Source organism: Lytechinus pictus, chromosome 11, assembly GCF_037042905.1.
Source record: "Lytechinus pictus isolate F3 Inbred chromosome 11, Lp3.0, whole genome shotgun sequence".
In the NCBI taxonomy this organism is placed as follows: domain Eukaryota; kingdom Metazoa; phylum Echinodermata; class Echinoidea; order Temnopleuroida; family Toxopneustidae; genus Lytechinus; species Lytechinus pictus.
This window is the reverse complement of record NC_087255.1, coordinates 12864520-12882481: the sequence shown is the minus strand read 5'-3', so window position 1 is coordinate 12882481 and position 17962 is coordinate 12864520. Positions and strand designations below refer to the sequence as shown.

At 37.3% G+C, this 17962-nt stretch overlaps 1 protein-coding gene across 1 annotated transcript; it reads left to right on the top strand.

Moving 5' to 3' along the window:
- The first annotated feature begins 1791 nt into the window (after positions 1–1791).
- LOC129271473 (tetratricopeptide repeat protein 33-like) lies at positions 1792–15686 on the top strand. The gene is made up of 5 exons (XM_064106792.1): positions 1792–1944; positions 8390–8670; positions 9733–9814; positions 10491–10622; positions 12633–15686. The coding sequence occupies exons 2-5, from the start codon at positions 8435–8437 to the stop codon at positions 12888–12890; spliced, it is 708 nt and encodes a 235-aa protein (XP_063962862.1). The 5' UTR covers positions 1792–1944; positions 8390–8434; the 3' UTR covers positions 12891–15686.
- The last annotated feature ends 2276 nt before the right edge of the window (positions 15687–17962 follow it).

The following is a 17962-nucleotide window of genomic DNA, read 5'->3' as shown; positions in this document are numbered from 1 at the left end:
CTGGGGTCCTGGTGGGGTAACTTGGTGGGGACCCTGTGGTGGGAACAGGCCATCGTTCCATCCTGAAAACCCAAATTGATTAGCCCAGAGGGACTTAGCCCTATCTTCTGGAGAGGCCGAAGGCTGCTGAGTAAAAGCACCACCTGGCCTCCCCCCTGTGAAAAATGAGGGGGCCTCCCCGGCCTGTGTCTGAGAAGATTGGCCTACAGCACCCTGTGCGCTATGTGCATGGGTGTGCTGTGGCCAAGCCTCAAACGCCTGGCTTACGGGGGGCTCCTTAGACGGAATGATGGGAACGCTCGTAGAAGGCTCGTCTCCTTCGGAGCGCACTTCTCTGCGGTCCACATTATGAGCCGTTGTTGTTGGCTCATAATCAAAGGCGTAAACTAACAGTTCCGCCTTCGGTATATGAGGTATCGACAAGAATGTATCCGGAGTAAGGTCGGCCGCCTCCCTCGCATGTAGAATGCGGTTGGCGGTGGCCATACCCACTCCGGGCAGACTCATCAATTCCTCAGACGAACACAAGTTGATTTTGATTCTTGGTATGTTGCTCGCCATCTTGATGTAGAAATTAATCAGTAACAAAAATTAAATTCCAAAATTGAACTGTAATTAACCAAAAATTATCCTGCAGACTACTTTGTCTTGCGGATAAAATCAAAATAAATCTGGGACAAAATTAACTTTTTGAAAAAAAATGAAAGAGAATTAACAGAACTAACCTCACAATATCCTGAGAATGTAATCAAATTAAAATTCAGAGGCTACCTTGCCTAAAAAATAAAATTCCTAATTCTTGGGAGAGAAAAGAAAAAATGCAAACAACCGAACGTTCACTTGTTCGAAGAAAGATATGAAATATAGGAATAATTTCAAGCAAATAAATTATTATTTAATTATATATATATATATATCAATTCAAACAAATGGAATAATGAATTGATCTTTATACAAGTTATTTAAATATATACAGAATTTATTTAATTGTACAATTTCTAATTTATTAATTTGAATGTGGATTTATAATTATATAAAGATCAGCAGCACAGCTCACAGCATTCACTCAACGGCAGCAGCAGCAACAATACAACAGCACAGCAGCAGCAACAAAATATATAATACAACAGCAGCAGCAACAAAATACAACGGCAGCAGCAATTAACAACAAAATAATTAATACAAGACTGAATTTCCTTATCTCCTGAGACGTGACCAAAAATAATAAATTCCTAACAATTAACAGCAGCAGCAGCAGCAGCAAATTTCTGGTGTTTTCTCCAAAAAACACCCAGAAATATAATTACAAAAAAATACTAACAGCAGCAGCAGCAGCGCGGCGGTCAAAGGAGAAAAGCAAATTCAGGCTTGTAATAAAATAATCAACTCACAACATCAATAATATTCAGCAATCCATTCACACCACATCAGTAAACACAGTCAAACGCATTCAAAATTTCATCAAAGTTAATCACACTCGGTGGCCACAAAAATATATCCTAACAAGGGAAGATTTAAATATATGGTCAACAAAATGAGTGGATATTTACCCTAAATAGTACAACGTATAATGTTTTGTCCAAAAAAATCCGATTAGCTCCTGTCTAGCTAGCCGCTGAATTCCTTCAAGGCCAGCACGGCAGTGCCGATCGGTAAAAAAATAGAGTATATTTACGGAACTAAAAATCAAACTTTTTCCACCAAAAAATAAAATCTCAAACTAAAATAATATGTTACTTTTTGTTTTATTTACTATTATGGACGAAACAGAGTCAAACAGCTCAAATTAATAAAAAGCCTAAAATTTTCAAGATGGCGGCGGCTTTTTTATATTCGGCCACGGCCAACGCAGATTCTGCAACGGCGTTGGCTGTGGAGAAGTAAAGAAAATGTTTTTCCGAAAATAAAATAAAAATCGCTTTAATCCTCGTCGCCAGTAAAGAGGTGGGCCGATAACATAAATAATAATACACTCGCTATACACATATAAACTTCACACCGGGAGAAAGCCTTACCTTATTCTTGTATCCTATCCAGGCACTGTGACAGGTCCGCTACGACCGGGGGTTGGGTATGGAATGATGAATGGCGTGTGTAGTGTGTGTGCCGGGTATGTGTGTTGTACAGCTGACTGGTCTTGTGTTTGTTCCTCCCGCCGATGGGTCATGTGATGTTGTGTGCTTAATTACTACTAATCCCCTAACACCATAACCCGAACAAAAGATATCTGGGCGGCCACTCAAACAAATTCCTTTCGAAAAGAGCAGGATACAGATGGTCAACGCCCCGAACAAAAGGAAGATTAGTGTTCATCGGCAGGATGACCCATTGAATGCTTTTCGTACTTAGCAATACAAAAAGCTTTTATGAATACTTTATTTTCGACCAACATACCGTATCTAAAAAAAAAATTGTCTCATTTACTGACAGCACATGTGCTCATGACATCCGTCAGTGATTCATATTGCATAAAAGCGCTACCCCTGGGTGATGATGCATATAAGGATGAACGAAGAGTCATTTAGGGAAATTATAGATAAAATATGTTCAGATGTCACGGAGAACGAGAGAGTATGAGAAACAGAGATAAAAGGGGGAATAGACAAGTGCGCTTTTGCTAAAATTCCATGAATATCTACTTAAACGAATAACAACATGACTTTATTTTTTGGTTAGATTACTTAAAAAAAAAATCCCACAACGTTTGTTTGTCGCATCTCGGTCCCCAGACCCTTTTTATCATTATTCTTGTTTGACCTTGCCCCCCCCCCCCCCCCCAGATGGAAATGTTCTGACCTACACTCTAATATTGCCTGTTTGTCTCCTCTCTCCGATTTTCTGTTTTTAATTGCGAGTAACGCGGTAGAAAAGATAAGAATAAAGACCGTCCTGGCCACTTTTTTTCCCCGTTACGACCCCCCCCCCCAAAAAAAAAAATCGCATTTGGGGCGCTTACCATGGTTAGCATCTAAACCAAACTATTTGGAAAAAGATGTTATACAGGGACAGCAATGTTTTTTTATGGTGCAGGGGTTGAGCTGTGGGACGGGGGTGGAGCGGCTAAAAAAAAATCCAAATTTGTTAATTCATGTCATTTAACAGAATGAATTTATAATAGGTTAGGTTTTAGAAGCTCTTCATCTTATTTCCTTTTCTCTCCCAGATGAAAACTTTTGCATTGAAAAGTTGCCGGAAACATAATCACTTCAAATGATAAAACCAATAATGAACTAAAAGATTCCTCGCGCGAAATGGAGGAAACAGAATGATACAGGATGATAATTTGTTTGTTTGGCGTGTCACCCGATAGAACCCTCTTAATCCTACAAACTTTTATTCATGTGTGACCTACACCTACAAAAAAATGTTGATACCGACCCAAATTTTATTGATTTTCCTACTTTTTCGCCAATTTCTTTCTTCTTTTTTTTTTACCGGCGAATAGCGTGGTAAAAAAGATTCATAGAGGAAAACAAATTGTTTCCGTTACTGCAAACAAACATTTGGGGCGCTTACGGTTAGCATCAAAACGAAAATATCTGATTTTTAAAAATAAAAAACAGGGGCCATTGAGCGTTTTTTATAAGGAGGGGTTGAGCTAAATGTGGGAGGGAGTGGACCGGCCCCCAAATTTTTTTTTTATATAGACTTCGGATTTTTTTGTACATGTTTGCTGAAAGGGGTGATGACTGAAACTTCCTTCCCACTCCGCTGCCTCTCTACTAAGAAATTGAACGATTAAAACGATAGAGACAAAAATGAATTCTAACTATTGTGAATGTTTTTTTTTAATGATTTATATATTACTTTGTTTTCGGCTGTGAAATCAACGAGACAATATAACAAAACGAAGGAGATAATCGAACAAAACGAAAGAACAAATAAAAAAAAAAAACACTTATGGTTACGGATGCTATAATTTATTCAAGAAAAATTACTTTCTCTTTCTTTCAGTAATTGCTATCATGGCTCTTTTGAGGGAATAGTAAGATAAAGAAAGAAACTTAGAAAGTGACAAGAAAATAGTCGGGAGGTATGATTTCAGACTTACAGTTTTAGTCACTTTTATTCGTTTAACACTTTGAAATAATTTCAGGATATTACAAATCGAATACCGGTGCGCAAACTTCAGGAACAAAATTATTTTATCATTATAATAGCTGCGTGGAAAATCGAATTAAATGAGACATATAATTTATGAAAAAATCTAAAAAAGAAAATTACTTTTAGTGAAAGATTGAGGCCTCTGTCTTCCCATTACCCTAAGCCCCAAGTTCACAAAAAATAGTTTAGTTGTGCATTTTTATACGATGATGATGATCATCATCGATCATATTGTCTTTTGCGAAAGATATCTACCCATGTTATCAATATAGAAAATGGAAGATGATATAGAATTCATTGTGAAATGACAGTTACAATAGTAATTTAAAAAGGTTTTTCGAGACATTATTTGAGAAACTGGGGGAAAACCCCCCAAAATATTTCGATATGATGACCTCGATGCAATAAAACGAGAGGCCCACAAATCCAACCATCTCCGATAAAAGTTGGCAAAAACGAGGCATTCTCTCGGAACCGTTTCCGATGAAGAGAGAGAGAGAGAGAGGGGGGGGGGAGACGTTAGATGTAATGTAAAATGACAGGTACTGAGAAGAAAAATCAGAAAGGATTGAGGAGGAATGGGGGCGGGTATATACCTCGTAATCCAAATCGGAAAGAAGGAAGACGATACAGATATAATTTAAATGAGAAGAACTCAGCGAAAAAAAGGTGTAGAAGGGAAGGGATATAGAAAGACGATAAATATAAGGGAATGAAAGCGGTAGATAATACATTCGGTTACAGGTTAGAAACCAGAGAAAGGGAAAACGAGGAAATCCCCAACTGGTACCGCTTTATAAATACATTATACATGTACATTTTATATTGACAAATGCGCAATAATTTAAACAAATTTACCATCCGCCAGTCAAATAGAAGGATTTCAGTAGCTTTCAAGTGTTATTGAAAATTTGTAAACAAATTTTATATAAAACGGGCCCCTGGTAAATTTTTGACCCCCCCCCCCCCCCCCGCTTTCTCTCGTTCTCTCTCCAATATTGCTCTTATTTTTGTTTTCTATTTCAAAGGAAACAAACAGGAAATAAAGGAATTTAGAACACCGTTTATCCTCATGCTCTTTTGAAAATGAAAACGTCCATGCAGTTCTTGGTCTCGGCACTCCCCAAACAAAAAGAAAGTCATGGCGGACGCTCAAACAAATTCCTTATAAAAAGAGCAGGGGACAAATAGCCAACGCCCTGAATAAAGGGAAGATTAGTATATTTCGGCAGGATGACCTACTGAATGCTTCTCGTATTTAGCAATACAAAAAGCTCTTACTGCTTTAGTGCTTTTCATATTAGGACAGTAACATTAAAAAAGTAAATGTTTACCCATTTACTGACGAAACCAGGCAGGCGCTTAAGACATGGCAAGAACATTTTCTTCTTGAGCATGACAGTGCTTTCTTCACAAAAAAATACAATTTCCCCTGGGTGATGATACATATAGGGATGGAAGAAGATGCAAGTGAGATTTTAAAAAAGAATAGAAAATGCAAATCGAGATAGATGTATAGTAGAATGATAAAACGACAGAAATGATGAGAGGGACAAAAGAGGAAATAGACCAAAAAGGTATAATGTAAACCATAATGTGCGCTTTTGCTATTGCATGAATATTTACTTATAAAGAATTATAAAATACTAGTCCACCACCTCAATTTGTAACTCACGCCAATTTATAGAATGAATTTGTCATGTTAGGTTTTGGAAGCTCTTCATCTCATTCTCTCTTTCTCTCCCATGTGAAAATGTTTGCACTGAAAATTCGACAAAAGCATAATCAGTTCAAACGCTAAAACTAACAATGAACTAAAAGTTTCCTCGCCGGAAATTGAGGAAATAGAATGAAAATTTACGTTGAGGCATCCACCTAAAAAAAAAACACGTTTGTTTGACGTGTCCCGACAAACCCCTCTCAATCTTACATCTATACCCCTCCCCTAAAAATTTTATTAATTTTTTTCGCCAGTTTCTTTTTTTCTTCTTTTTTTTTCTGGCGAATAGCGTAGCAGAAAAGGATCCATATAAAGAAAAAAAAAAGACAGGTTGACCATATATTTTTTGGGGGCGCTTACCCTGGTGAGAATCAACACCCAAATATTTGAAAAAGATGTATAAATGAATTTAATTTAGATGCTACAATTTCGATAAATAAAAATAATTTACTTTCTCTCATTGTGACGAACAGTAATCGGTAGCATGGTTATTTTGGAGGGAAAAGGGAGATAGAAAAATGAAACGTAGAACGAGACTAGGAGAGCGTTGGGAGGTCTGATTTCAGATCCACTATTTGAGTCACATTTACCCCCTTCGCTCTTTGAAATTGCAACAGGAAAACAAATCGAAGACTGGTATGCAATCTTCAGGAACAAAATTATTTTTTATTACAAACTATAATTCATGAAAAGAAGAAACCAAAGGCGATTTTTAGTGAAACATTGAGGCCACCGTCTTAAAGCTCAGAAGCCAAAAATCACAAAATAGTTTCGGACTTTCGTTGCGCAGCATCATCATCGTACTTGCAAGGGAATATTCACCCTTTTTTATTCATTCTGGAAAATAAAGGTATTTGGTACTCTGTGATTTCACCCAAAACGGATTATCGTCGTAATTATTCACTTTGCAAATGATCTGTATACACTATACAAGGGGGTAAAGAGATCATTCATGAGTAGCGTGACAATAGGCAATGAAAAAAAGCACCAGAGCAGACAACAAAGTGGTATCGATCGAACCCGACTTGTCCGCGCGTGCTGATTGCCCTTACGCATTTTGGTACACAGTGCCTATTGACGTGGGAAAAAGCGAAGATTTGACAAAATAACACAACTTTTTCCTCGCAAATTTCTTAACTATTCTGTTGATTTGAGAAGCAAGACCTTTAGTTCTAGAAAGAAAAATGTCTGATCTTTCATCTTTACATTTACTAAAAATACTGAAAATACTTCAGTTTGGCGCAATTAGCAATATATTAGAAAAAACACCGCCATAGATCCAAAGACCAGCAATGTACAAAAACGGCTCCGCCGCAGGGAGAGGAATCCGGTTTCGCGGGCCCGCACGCAAAGGGTTAAGTTAGACTTCGTGTGGCTCCCCGCGGGATCCCCTCCGTCAATAAGCATTGCTGTGATGGTAGTAACCATAAAAAAATTAAATACAATAGAAACTAGATCTAGGCGTACCTCATTTTAGAAAATGATTCTAGCTAGGTTAATAATATCTGATCAAAATCTTCACAACTAGAACTAGAAATGAAGATAAAAATAAACTTCCGTGAATTGCAACATCAGCATCCAAAGGCAAGGCATAACTTTCAGATTAAGACAACACTCGTGTTTACACAAATTACAGAATTAAAAAATCACCGATAGGCCCTAGGCGATATAACGCTTGTTCTGATCGGTTCACGTGTAAGCGAGGAACTATTCTCGCTGCCGCTGGTCAAATTTAATAAAAAATAATATTAGATCTACCAAAATTATTTCTTTAAAAAATCTCTAATATATCAGAGACAGGCAATTTCCCCCAAAGGAGAGCTTCTTCTAGTTCTATTAACTACACTGAGTTATAAAACCCATTAATCTAAAGGCATTACCTTTTTTTTTTTCTTGTGCCAATTTCTTAGGTTGGCTCAAACTTATTGAACTTATTATTCAAACTACAAACATTTGACAGGTTTCGTTTGTTTACATTTGATCGTATGTATTGACTTGGACTGATGACAAGTTTTCTTCCTTCTAATGCTAGAGCAACAACACCCCAGCCAAATTCTGTAGATCTCAAAATGTTTTCAAAACCTTGGTAGTCCATCAAGAAACTATTAAAGAAAGGTCAAAAACCCAATATTGCCATATATTGTAATACTACGTTTGGTGATGATAAAAAGTGTAAAATAAAGTGCAAGCATCTCAAATACAGATTTTTTTACAAAATCTAATTTATTGAGAAAAATCATCTCTAATGTCTCTATTTCATGCAACTTACACAAATTATGGTTATTGGATCAATGTAATTTCAGGTAACTTTTTTTTCAATCATTTTGTTAAAACCAGGGTGAGATATACACATGTTTCAATGGTTTTTTTTTTCATCTGCAAGAGCAGTGCGCATTTTAGCCTGCATGCAGCTTGAGCGCCGCGATGAGAGCACGCACCGCGCATTTTATTATAAAATACAGTTTTTTTTATCACAGAATACAATTTTTCATTTCCAGAGGTTGGCAGGTCTGCAAATACTGATTCCTAGTTAAAAATTTTTTTTGACTCATTCATCCTTTCCAGGAGCATTATACCCAGAGTAATACAAGAAGTAACAGAACAATAGAAATGACAAGTTTTGGATGGAAGAGGAAAGCGGGAGAGAAGGTGTCGAAGGAAGCGTCTTCAAGCTTCGAGAGTAAGACGGGAGTACTTCAGGAAGATTCTCCCGGAGACGATGGTCAACATGAAGACACCTTCTGGGATGGTTTCTCCAAGAGAAGGAAGGTTCTGATTCTCGAGGACTCGGCGAGCAAGAGCCAAAGATTGAAAGCTGAGGGAGAGACACTGGCAGATGCTGGCAGGTACAGTCCTGGGCCCTGTTGCATAAAAGTTGCTATTTACTTTGCCTTCCAATGGTGACTACCATGGCAACATGACCCAACAGCCAATCAATATCAAGGATTTCATGAAATATACTATTGGGCTTTTATGCCACAGGGCCCTGTAACAAAGGTTTATTTCCAATTCGTCTAATGCCGATTCGTCCAATTGCCAACTCATCTACTATCATTTGGTCTACCATCAGTTTGTCCACTCACCACATGGTCTACTTTCATTTAGTCCAATACCATTCCGTCTAATAACCAGTTGTCCAATAGCCATTTAGTCCATATACCATTTGGCCTAATTAAACTTAAGTGTTAATTGTGCAAAATGAATGAAAAGAAAATGGGCATTAGACCAACTGGTAATTAGACGAAATGGTAATAGACGAACTGGTGATTGGGCGAAGTGATGATTGGACCAAATGGTTGTTAGACGAACTGGCATTAGACTAAATGAAGGTAGACCATGTTATGAGTGGTTGAGTTGGCAGTGGACGAATTGACAATTTACCGTAACAAAGAGCTTGATGATTGATCATAGAGCTGATTGCTGCTATTGATTTATTTAAGTATCGTTTATTATCAATCATAAAGAAGGGCGGCAACAACTTTTTAAACTAAGAAAAAGGCAAGAGTAAAAAAAAAAGGGTAGGTTTCAGGTGTTTATTCATTCCAGGGTAGGGTACCTATTCCAGTATATCGGTCAGAGCTTTCCTTTCTTCTAAATATTCTTTTACTTTAATAAGAGGCATGTTTTATTGAAACTAACAACTGTCTCGGGAATAGATGTACAGTACACCGAAAGCACATTGGATTATTTTGGCAAATGGAAAGATAAACATTTGGGGATAGCTGTGGAAACCCATGGGCGTGTATGTGAACAGTGATATATAGTGGAGTTACCATTCCCTGGTTCAGTGAGAAGCCAACAAGGGGGAGAGGAGTTAACTGACATATGTGTATCAAAGTTCCTTTTATTTTGAATTTCAGGAAAATAAATGCTGGATAAAAATATTTCTTGTGATATTCTTTTTGCAGATACTGGGAAGCTGTTAAGAAATGGACTGAGGCCCTGCAGTATACACCTTCTAATGAATTCCTCTATGAAATGAAAGCACAAGTATGTTGTTTAAAAATGTGCATCAATTAGATATCATTTGTTTGCCTTAATTAGGCACCTTATAAAACATCAGTAGCATTTTGCGTCTGGGAATCCCAATTTTAGTGCTTATTGTCACATTGGATCACAGCAATATTGTATAACAGTGTGATAATGGACTCTACAAGAACTGTATATTAGTATTATAGACAAAACAGAGGGATGTGGGCATTATCCATTATCATACCTGTAGCCCAATCGTTTTCTCTCTGATGAAATGTTAGGATTTTGATGAAAAGACAAATTTACAGGATAGACGTGGGCACGAACGTAGCTCTGACTTTTGGAAAGTGCCTATAACACGGACCAGTGCCATTCAAAAGATGGAATGCATGGAATAGATTCATCATGTAGCTATTAATTCATCACTCCATCATTACCACAATTAATCCTGATAATAGCCCGGATTACATCCTTATCAGATTTTTTGGATGGGCATGGGTTTAGAGCTGAGATGCCCAATGAGGGTATCAGATGCAAACTATGATTTGAAGGTAACCTCAAGAAAATGCCATTTTGATAAAACAATAACAAACACACTTTACTCCTGCAGAAAAGAGAAAAGGACAACATTTCCATCAAATGCTTTGAGAGAACTGGCTTCTATTTTAAAGATATCCTCATTTTATTTTCTAAGGTTTTGATGGAATTGCACGAGGTGTTTCCAGCTGTGGAAGCAGCGCAACAGGCCACCGTCCTGGCTCCCCAATGGTGGGTCGCATACCAAACTTTAGGACGTGCTCAACTTGGGCTTGGCGAAATCACCATGGTATTATAATGCTCTGTGTATTTTAATTGTGGAGAGGGGATGGGGTGTAGAACTACTGACTTACATTTAGAAGGTCTTCATCGTTAACTATATTAAAAAAGGTATTAAAACCCATCTCTTTTTTGTAGTTGAATATTTTCTTGTAAGCACTTTAGGTCTCATAGGAAAAGCACAGTATGATAAACTGTATTAGTAATTACCCACGGATCCATGAATTTTTTTTAAGGAGTCGCTTTTGTGTTTAAAAAATTAGACGAGGAAAAAAAAATGTCGTCAGTCACAAAGGAAGGACAATTTTCTGCAGATAAACTTCTCAGAAAAGCAAAAAGTTTTCTCCCAAATGAAGGTATTGGGGTTCATATTTTGTTTTTGAAAATTTTACAAGGTCCCCCCCCCCCCCATCGGTGTCTGATATTGATAACAATAATTCTAATGTACTTTCACACAATGTTAGGGAGGTTGAATGAATGATATTATAATGCAGTATGTTGCCCTCATGGATATGCATGTTTGCTAAAAAAAATCATTGGAACATCATTATAGGGACTCTCAAGTTATCAGAAAAGTGAAAGCAATTATTAGATTTCAAGTTCTATTCATATTATTTTTGAAAAGCTGTGTACATGTATATATGAAAGGTCCCTGAGGAAACATTGATTAGTTGACCCAACATTCAAAATGTGGCCAAAACCTAGCATTTGTTTGTAATACTAAATATGAATATCTGCCTGCAGTGCACATGTCTTTTCAAAAAAAGGAGTTAGTTGTTCATGATCTTAGCAATTCAAAAATCTCAAAAAATACCCTCATTATTAGGTGCATTATTATCACTATGTCTAAATTTTATCAACTTTGAGTCAATTTATTTTCACAATTCAATCTTATGCCAAGAATTTATCTATAACATACATGTATCTCTAAGGGTTGTTAAATATAATACCAGTTGTGGCAACGATCTCAAAATGAGTTCGAACAGAATCCAATAAAATGACCACCCAAGTGTTTATATGTATTAATAAAAGATAAGTACCAATTGGCTCTGGGAAATAGTGTGTAATTACTGAGAAATGAGCAAAATAAGCAAGGAATTCCAAAAAATGTCGGGTATTTTACCGAACAGTATTAATACACTGTCCAACATATGTCTTTTTGTGTAGTGGTCATCAGAATTAGATGTAAGATTTAAGATGTAAGATCATGTAATATTTCATGATTTCACAAAGTTAAGTTTATTTCAATGTACCAGACCTAGATCTGTGATAATGTATGGTAGCATTTAACCGTGATTTTCAAAAAGACTTTCTTATGAAATAATTGTTTGCTGCAACTACTTTCTTTTACCTTTAAGGCATGGTTTTTGGCAAATGACTTGTATCGATGTCTTAAAGGAGAATGAAACCTTTGGAACAAGATAGCTTGTGTGAAAATAGAAATCAAAGAAACAGATCGACGAAAGTTTGAGAAAAAACAGACAAATAATGAGAAAGTAATGAGCATTTGAATATTGCGATCACTAATGCTATGGAGATCCTCAAATTGGCAATGAGACAAAGATGTATGATGTCACTTGTGAACAACTCTCCCCATTACTTTAGTATATTTTTCACTTAAATTGCCTCTATTATCACATCTATCAGTAGATCATGTGTTCTTTCTATAGGAGGGCATGTAATACAGATTTTAAAGAATACATCATGGATAAAGAGTTTGTATCAACATAAGAAAAAAGCAAAAAGAGACATTTTGAGGGTATTTTATAGTCCATCAAAGGGAAAGTTGTTCACATGTGACATCACACGTCCTTGTCGCATTGCTAATGGGAGGATCTCCATAGCATTAGTGATTGCAATATTCAAATGCTCATAACTTTCTCATTATTTGTCCAATTTTTCTCAAACTTTCTTTGTTCTTATTCTTTGATTTTTTCTGTTTCGACACAAGTCTACTTGTTCCTAAGGTTTCATTCCCCTTTAAAATCTAGGTTTACCCTATTTATTTTATTGTCTGTAGGCTGTGAAATCATTCAGCAGAGCTGTGCATATGAACCCAGCCGACTCTGCTCTATGGGAGGACGACCTGAGATGGGCCTGCTCGCTGAGGGACCAACTCGAGACACGGACCAAGGACACGAAAGACCAGGACCAAAACAAAAGACCCGTCTTGAAGGAAGTCGAATCTCGTATTCTTAATGAAGACAAAGGGATGACCTCGTCACCCGTTGACTCTGGTAATGATGGTGAATTGTTTTGTAGAGAGGGATTCAGATGATGGCTTTGTCCAGTGTTGAGCAGTAAACTGACGTCAGCAAGTACGGTGTAGCAGCAGAAGGCAGTAATGACAGTCCTGATGAAGACCTGGGTATCGCATCCATGCATTTGACCCAAGTAGTGGTGGTGTTGCGGTTCTTTATCCTGGAGAGAGAGAGGGTTTCAGAGGAATACACTGTAATACGTTGGGTGAGCCAATGATGCAGATCGAACCAACGTTTATAGCATGTACCCCCAAATATGGTGACTACAATATTCCTTGTAAAGATCCTTGAAACAATTAGAACATATTGAACCAAGAAGTGGTGCCAAGAGTATCAAATAAGCATGGTATAATATATATAAATGATGTACAGATGTGAGTGCATCTGTAGGTTTTGTGAGCATAAGGTAACTATGGAACTGTTTAGATAGACTAGTGTCCATAGTTACTGCATGCTCACTAGTCCTACCTATACAGGAACAAACCTGTGTATCATTTGTTTTATAGAATGGAATTTTTGGTTGAATTTTTTTTGTAATCATGCATAAGTAAATTCTGACGCATGGCTAGCCCTGCATTCGGTAAATTTGCCATGCATAAGTGATTACCAGATGCGTGGCAAATTTACCGGATACATTGCTGGCCATGTGTCGGTAATGATCAGTGAAGCCGCTTGATATGAGTACCGGTAGTCTTTAATCCCTTTACAATAATACACTATAGCTTTAGTGGAACACTGAGGTTCAAGGAATCGATTGCTTACAATTAGCAAGTACAGTTAACAAGATGAAAAGGCACAGCCGGATAAAGTTCCTTTTATGAGCCTCAGAATTTGGGAAAGGTGCCTAAGGAAATTAGCTCATAAATATTTCCAAAAACATTTATATAAAGGAGTGACTATTCCGTGGTTGTATTATCAGATTTACTTCATATTTCGTTTACCCTGATACAATTTATATTTCCCTTTCTCAGGATAACGAGTTTTGTTGTTTGAATGGATTTCATTTACCACTCTTGGCTTCTAAATGTATATGCCTATTGAATACATGTACCCTTACAAATACAAAAGAGTAGCAAATTAGAAAAAATGTATATATTTGTACACTATTTGATTCACATCGTATGTGCAATATTGACCCTTTTGTAAGGTCAAAACTTAAAAATCAAATTTTCTATTTTCTTTTTAAAACTCTTTGTCCCGTTTGTTATGAAACATCAGACTGCAAAATCATGTTCAAAGGTGGTTTTACAAACCATAAATAAAAAGATAGTTCCATGACATTTGCCCGGCGACAATTGCTCCGCTCTAAATTCCACACACTAATCAAATGACCAACTTTGTGCCCCGAGGTTTAAAACTATAACCTTTCCTAAACCTAACATAGAACCCTATTTGAATCCTAACCCCTACATCTTAGACGAAATTAAGCCCAGAACAATTGTCGCAGGAGCAAATGTTGTGTCACCTAAAAGATCACATTAGAACAATGATCGCAAGAACAATTAATGGTTAGAGGTATTGTGGCTCAGTGGATAAGTCTCTGAACTTTGAACCACAATGACCGGGGTTCAAATCCCACTGCAGCACTAGCGTCCTGTGGCAAGGCGTTAATCTACATTTGCCTCTCTCCACCCGGATGAAGTAAATGGTACCCGGTAGGAAGGAATTCCTTGACTGCTGGAGCGTCTGATCAGGATAAACGTGCTAATGCCGGGGTAATAGTATGCAGCGCTTAGAAACACTTGTATTAATGTTGCATAATATTATTATTATGATAAATGATAATTGCTGGGTTCATGTGGCACTGTTTCCAGAGGGTATGCGATTGTAACCATCATTACCCAGGCTTTACCTGGAGCTGCCACTTCATCAGAAGCAGCAGGATGTGCGCCTTAACCCGTTGGATACTGAATGATTTCACTATAACGCATGTTTTTCATAGACCCCAGCCTTTATATTGGTCTCCAAGGGGTTAACATTAGAGAGCATGAATAAGATCAATAAATGAATTAGCATGATTATGTTAGTTCATGTGGACAGGGACTCAATTTAATAATTATGCAGGGAGCAATAAAAAGCTCTCCTAACACTTTAAAGGGGAGCAGTAGGAGAGCACTATAAAAAGCTCTTGTAGCTCTTTTGTCTGATTACAAAAAGAATGGAGGAACGTACATGAAGTTACAACCCACAACCAAAAGAGACAAGCAATCAGATATATACAATATATATTTCAATGAACTTATTAGTGTCATTCTTGTAGTGTGTTTTATTGCTTACAATGTAATTGTGTGTTATTTCTAAAACCTTGACTGAGAATGAGGTTTGGCTGTAACAATTTGATCATTGACTGACAATCTTGTTAAGTGATCGCTGAGGTGAGCGATAAATCGCTCTACCTGAAATGGATCAAGGCAAGCGGTAGCAACTGATCGCTCTTGCTCGCCTTAAAACTGAGTCCCTGTGTGGAGTGTCGACTTGAACAGAAACTGAACCAACATTGGTGATGGTATTCAATGGTAGGGGGGAGGAGGTTCAATGTAAATTAAAATTTCAAAATAAGAATTTGAGTACTTGGTTACGAAGTATGTGGGGTTAGCCAACGGTGCATATTGAGCCAACATCAAGAGGTACCCCCGAAGAAGGGGACAACTACAATTGATGTAAAATATGTGGCAATCAGGTAATAATGATAATAATAATTAACCACATGTAAAGAGATGAATGTGAGTTGGTACAAATATATTACTTTCTGTTTAATTGCAAATAAATTGATGGAATAAAATGGGTGACTTAGTTTGTTGACTTGATTTTACAAATAAAGTAATTGAGAAAATTATGTTTCTTTTTTTTGGGGGGGAAGGGTGTGAGAGAGAGGGGAGCAAGAGAGTGGTGAAGGGAGACAGGATGAGGAATGGGGGTAGGTCAGAGTAAGATTGAGGAAAAGATATGAAAATGAGAACAGGCAGGTGTTTAGCAGACATATCTAGTTGTATGTTTGAAGAGGTTGTGTGTCCACACAAAACACTGACACATTTTGTTCATTTACAAGTAATTGATGCTGTAATGTGTCTCTCCCCCCCCCCCATCCCTGCTGGCACACAATTATGCATATTCTCACACTCAATTACTTTTCATTCACAAAACCACCCCTCTCACTGACAAGCTCTTGTACATCATCTCACATTGACTAGTATACATATTCTGGCATTTGCACCCTTTTTTCCACATTCTTCTCCTTCCTCTTTTTCTTCCTTATATTCTTTTTGTAAATATATATTTGTTATTGCTAATAATAGTAAATTCTTTTGTTTTCATTATGTAAATAGTTTTACCTTTTATAATGGTAACTCTATACACGTCAAAGACCCCACTGGATATGAGCTTTCAAGCTTTTTTGGGTCATCCTGAGCAAGCCTGATGTGTTTTTTTTTTTATGCAACTGTATACATATCATGGTGACTTGCCAAATCACATCCACAAGTATACATACTCATAAAACCCTTATCCTCCACTATCTAACGCCCACAACCAAGTCCACACCCAGTCAACAGGTATTCCCCCCTCTCACACCCACAAGTACCTACTCTCTCACAGCTACACTTAATGAACACCCACCCACATGTATCCCAATCCTCCACCATCTAACAGCCCAGTCCACACCCAGTCACACTGACAGGTATCACCCTCCCCCCCTCATACCCACAAGTACCTACTCTCTCACAAGCTACATGAATTTCTGGGGGGACTACTCGAATTATAACATGATACAATCCACAACCAAAAGAGACAACCATCAGATATATGCAATATAAGTCGAAAATAGGGGGCTCTGGAACTCAATCTTGGTCTTAAAATGGGGGTCTCCGGAACGGCTATTGGATCAACAATTGCTACAAATGCAATGCTCTGGAACTGACCACATAAAAAATGGGGGTCTCTGGAACTCCTATCATAGCATGGTAGCGGCTATGGTAACGCACTGGAACGAGAAACACAAATTTGAGGGTCTCTGGAACAGGGAAAAATAGGAATTTCTATGGCTTTCTAAATTGGTGATGCTCTGGAATGGAAATTTAGGCTGAAAATGGGGTTCTCGACCGCGGCACAAACGTATCATATATACATTTATACTAAGTACCCCCCCCCCCCCCCCCGGCATGAAACTCACTCATTCTCCAACCTCATACCTATAAGCAATTGCACTCATAAAGCAAATCTGAATATCATTTAACCTACACCTACCTACACACATTCACTTATAATAAGGAAATAGTCATTTGTAAAAAAAAGTAGACTTCAAACAAATTGCATTATAAAACCAATCATTTTGAAAAAGTTACCTTTCTTTGGTAATTTTATTGAAATATATGTAATATTCATTCAATTTTTTTACGTGATGCTTTACTTCTGAATTACTCTTACTTATAATTCAATCCTAGCATATCCTTTGGCATCAAGCCATGTTAGAATTAATATTTTAGTTTGAATGCCTGCAAATTCTGACTGCAACACATACATGTAGGTGACTCTGCCTATCTCTGGACTACAGAAAGCCTAATGACTTGAAAACCTGTGAAATTTGACTTCGATGTTATTCACCATTTTGCTTTTTTTTTTGGGGGGTGGTGTTTCACAAAGATTTAAATATGACTTAGAGTCGCATTTAAATGCCGACACGCATATGATATGCAACACGCAATCTTATTGATCAATACGCAGTAGAGCGCATCCTCTTGGCATGATCTGACCAATGCGGTCATGCCTTTTATAACGAACGCAACTAGGCATAACCCCATTAAAAGTATGACTCTAAGTCATACTTAAATCTTTGTGAAACACCTCCCTGGTATAATGCTTCAAGTAAGGCAATAATTCAAATCATGGAAGACTGACTTATGCAGGGTCTACCGTGTTCTCAATATAGTATTATACATGACATAAATACATGATAAAGTTTATATGAACTATAATAGAGTTTCAAATTCTAAAAAATATTTCTGAAGATTCAGCTCATTATTCCTTATTGTAAAAAGTCAGGCAAGATAAATGTTTTCTTCAACTAGGCCGTATTTGGGCCTGTTTCATGAGG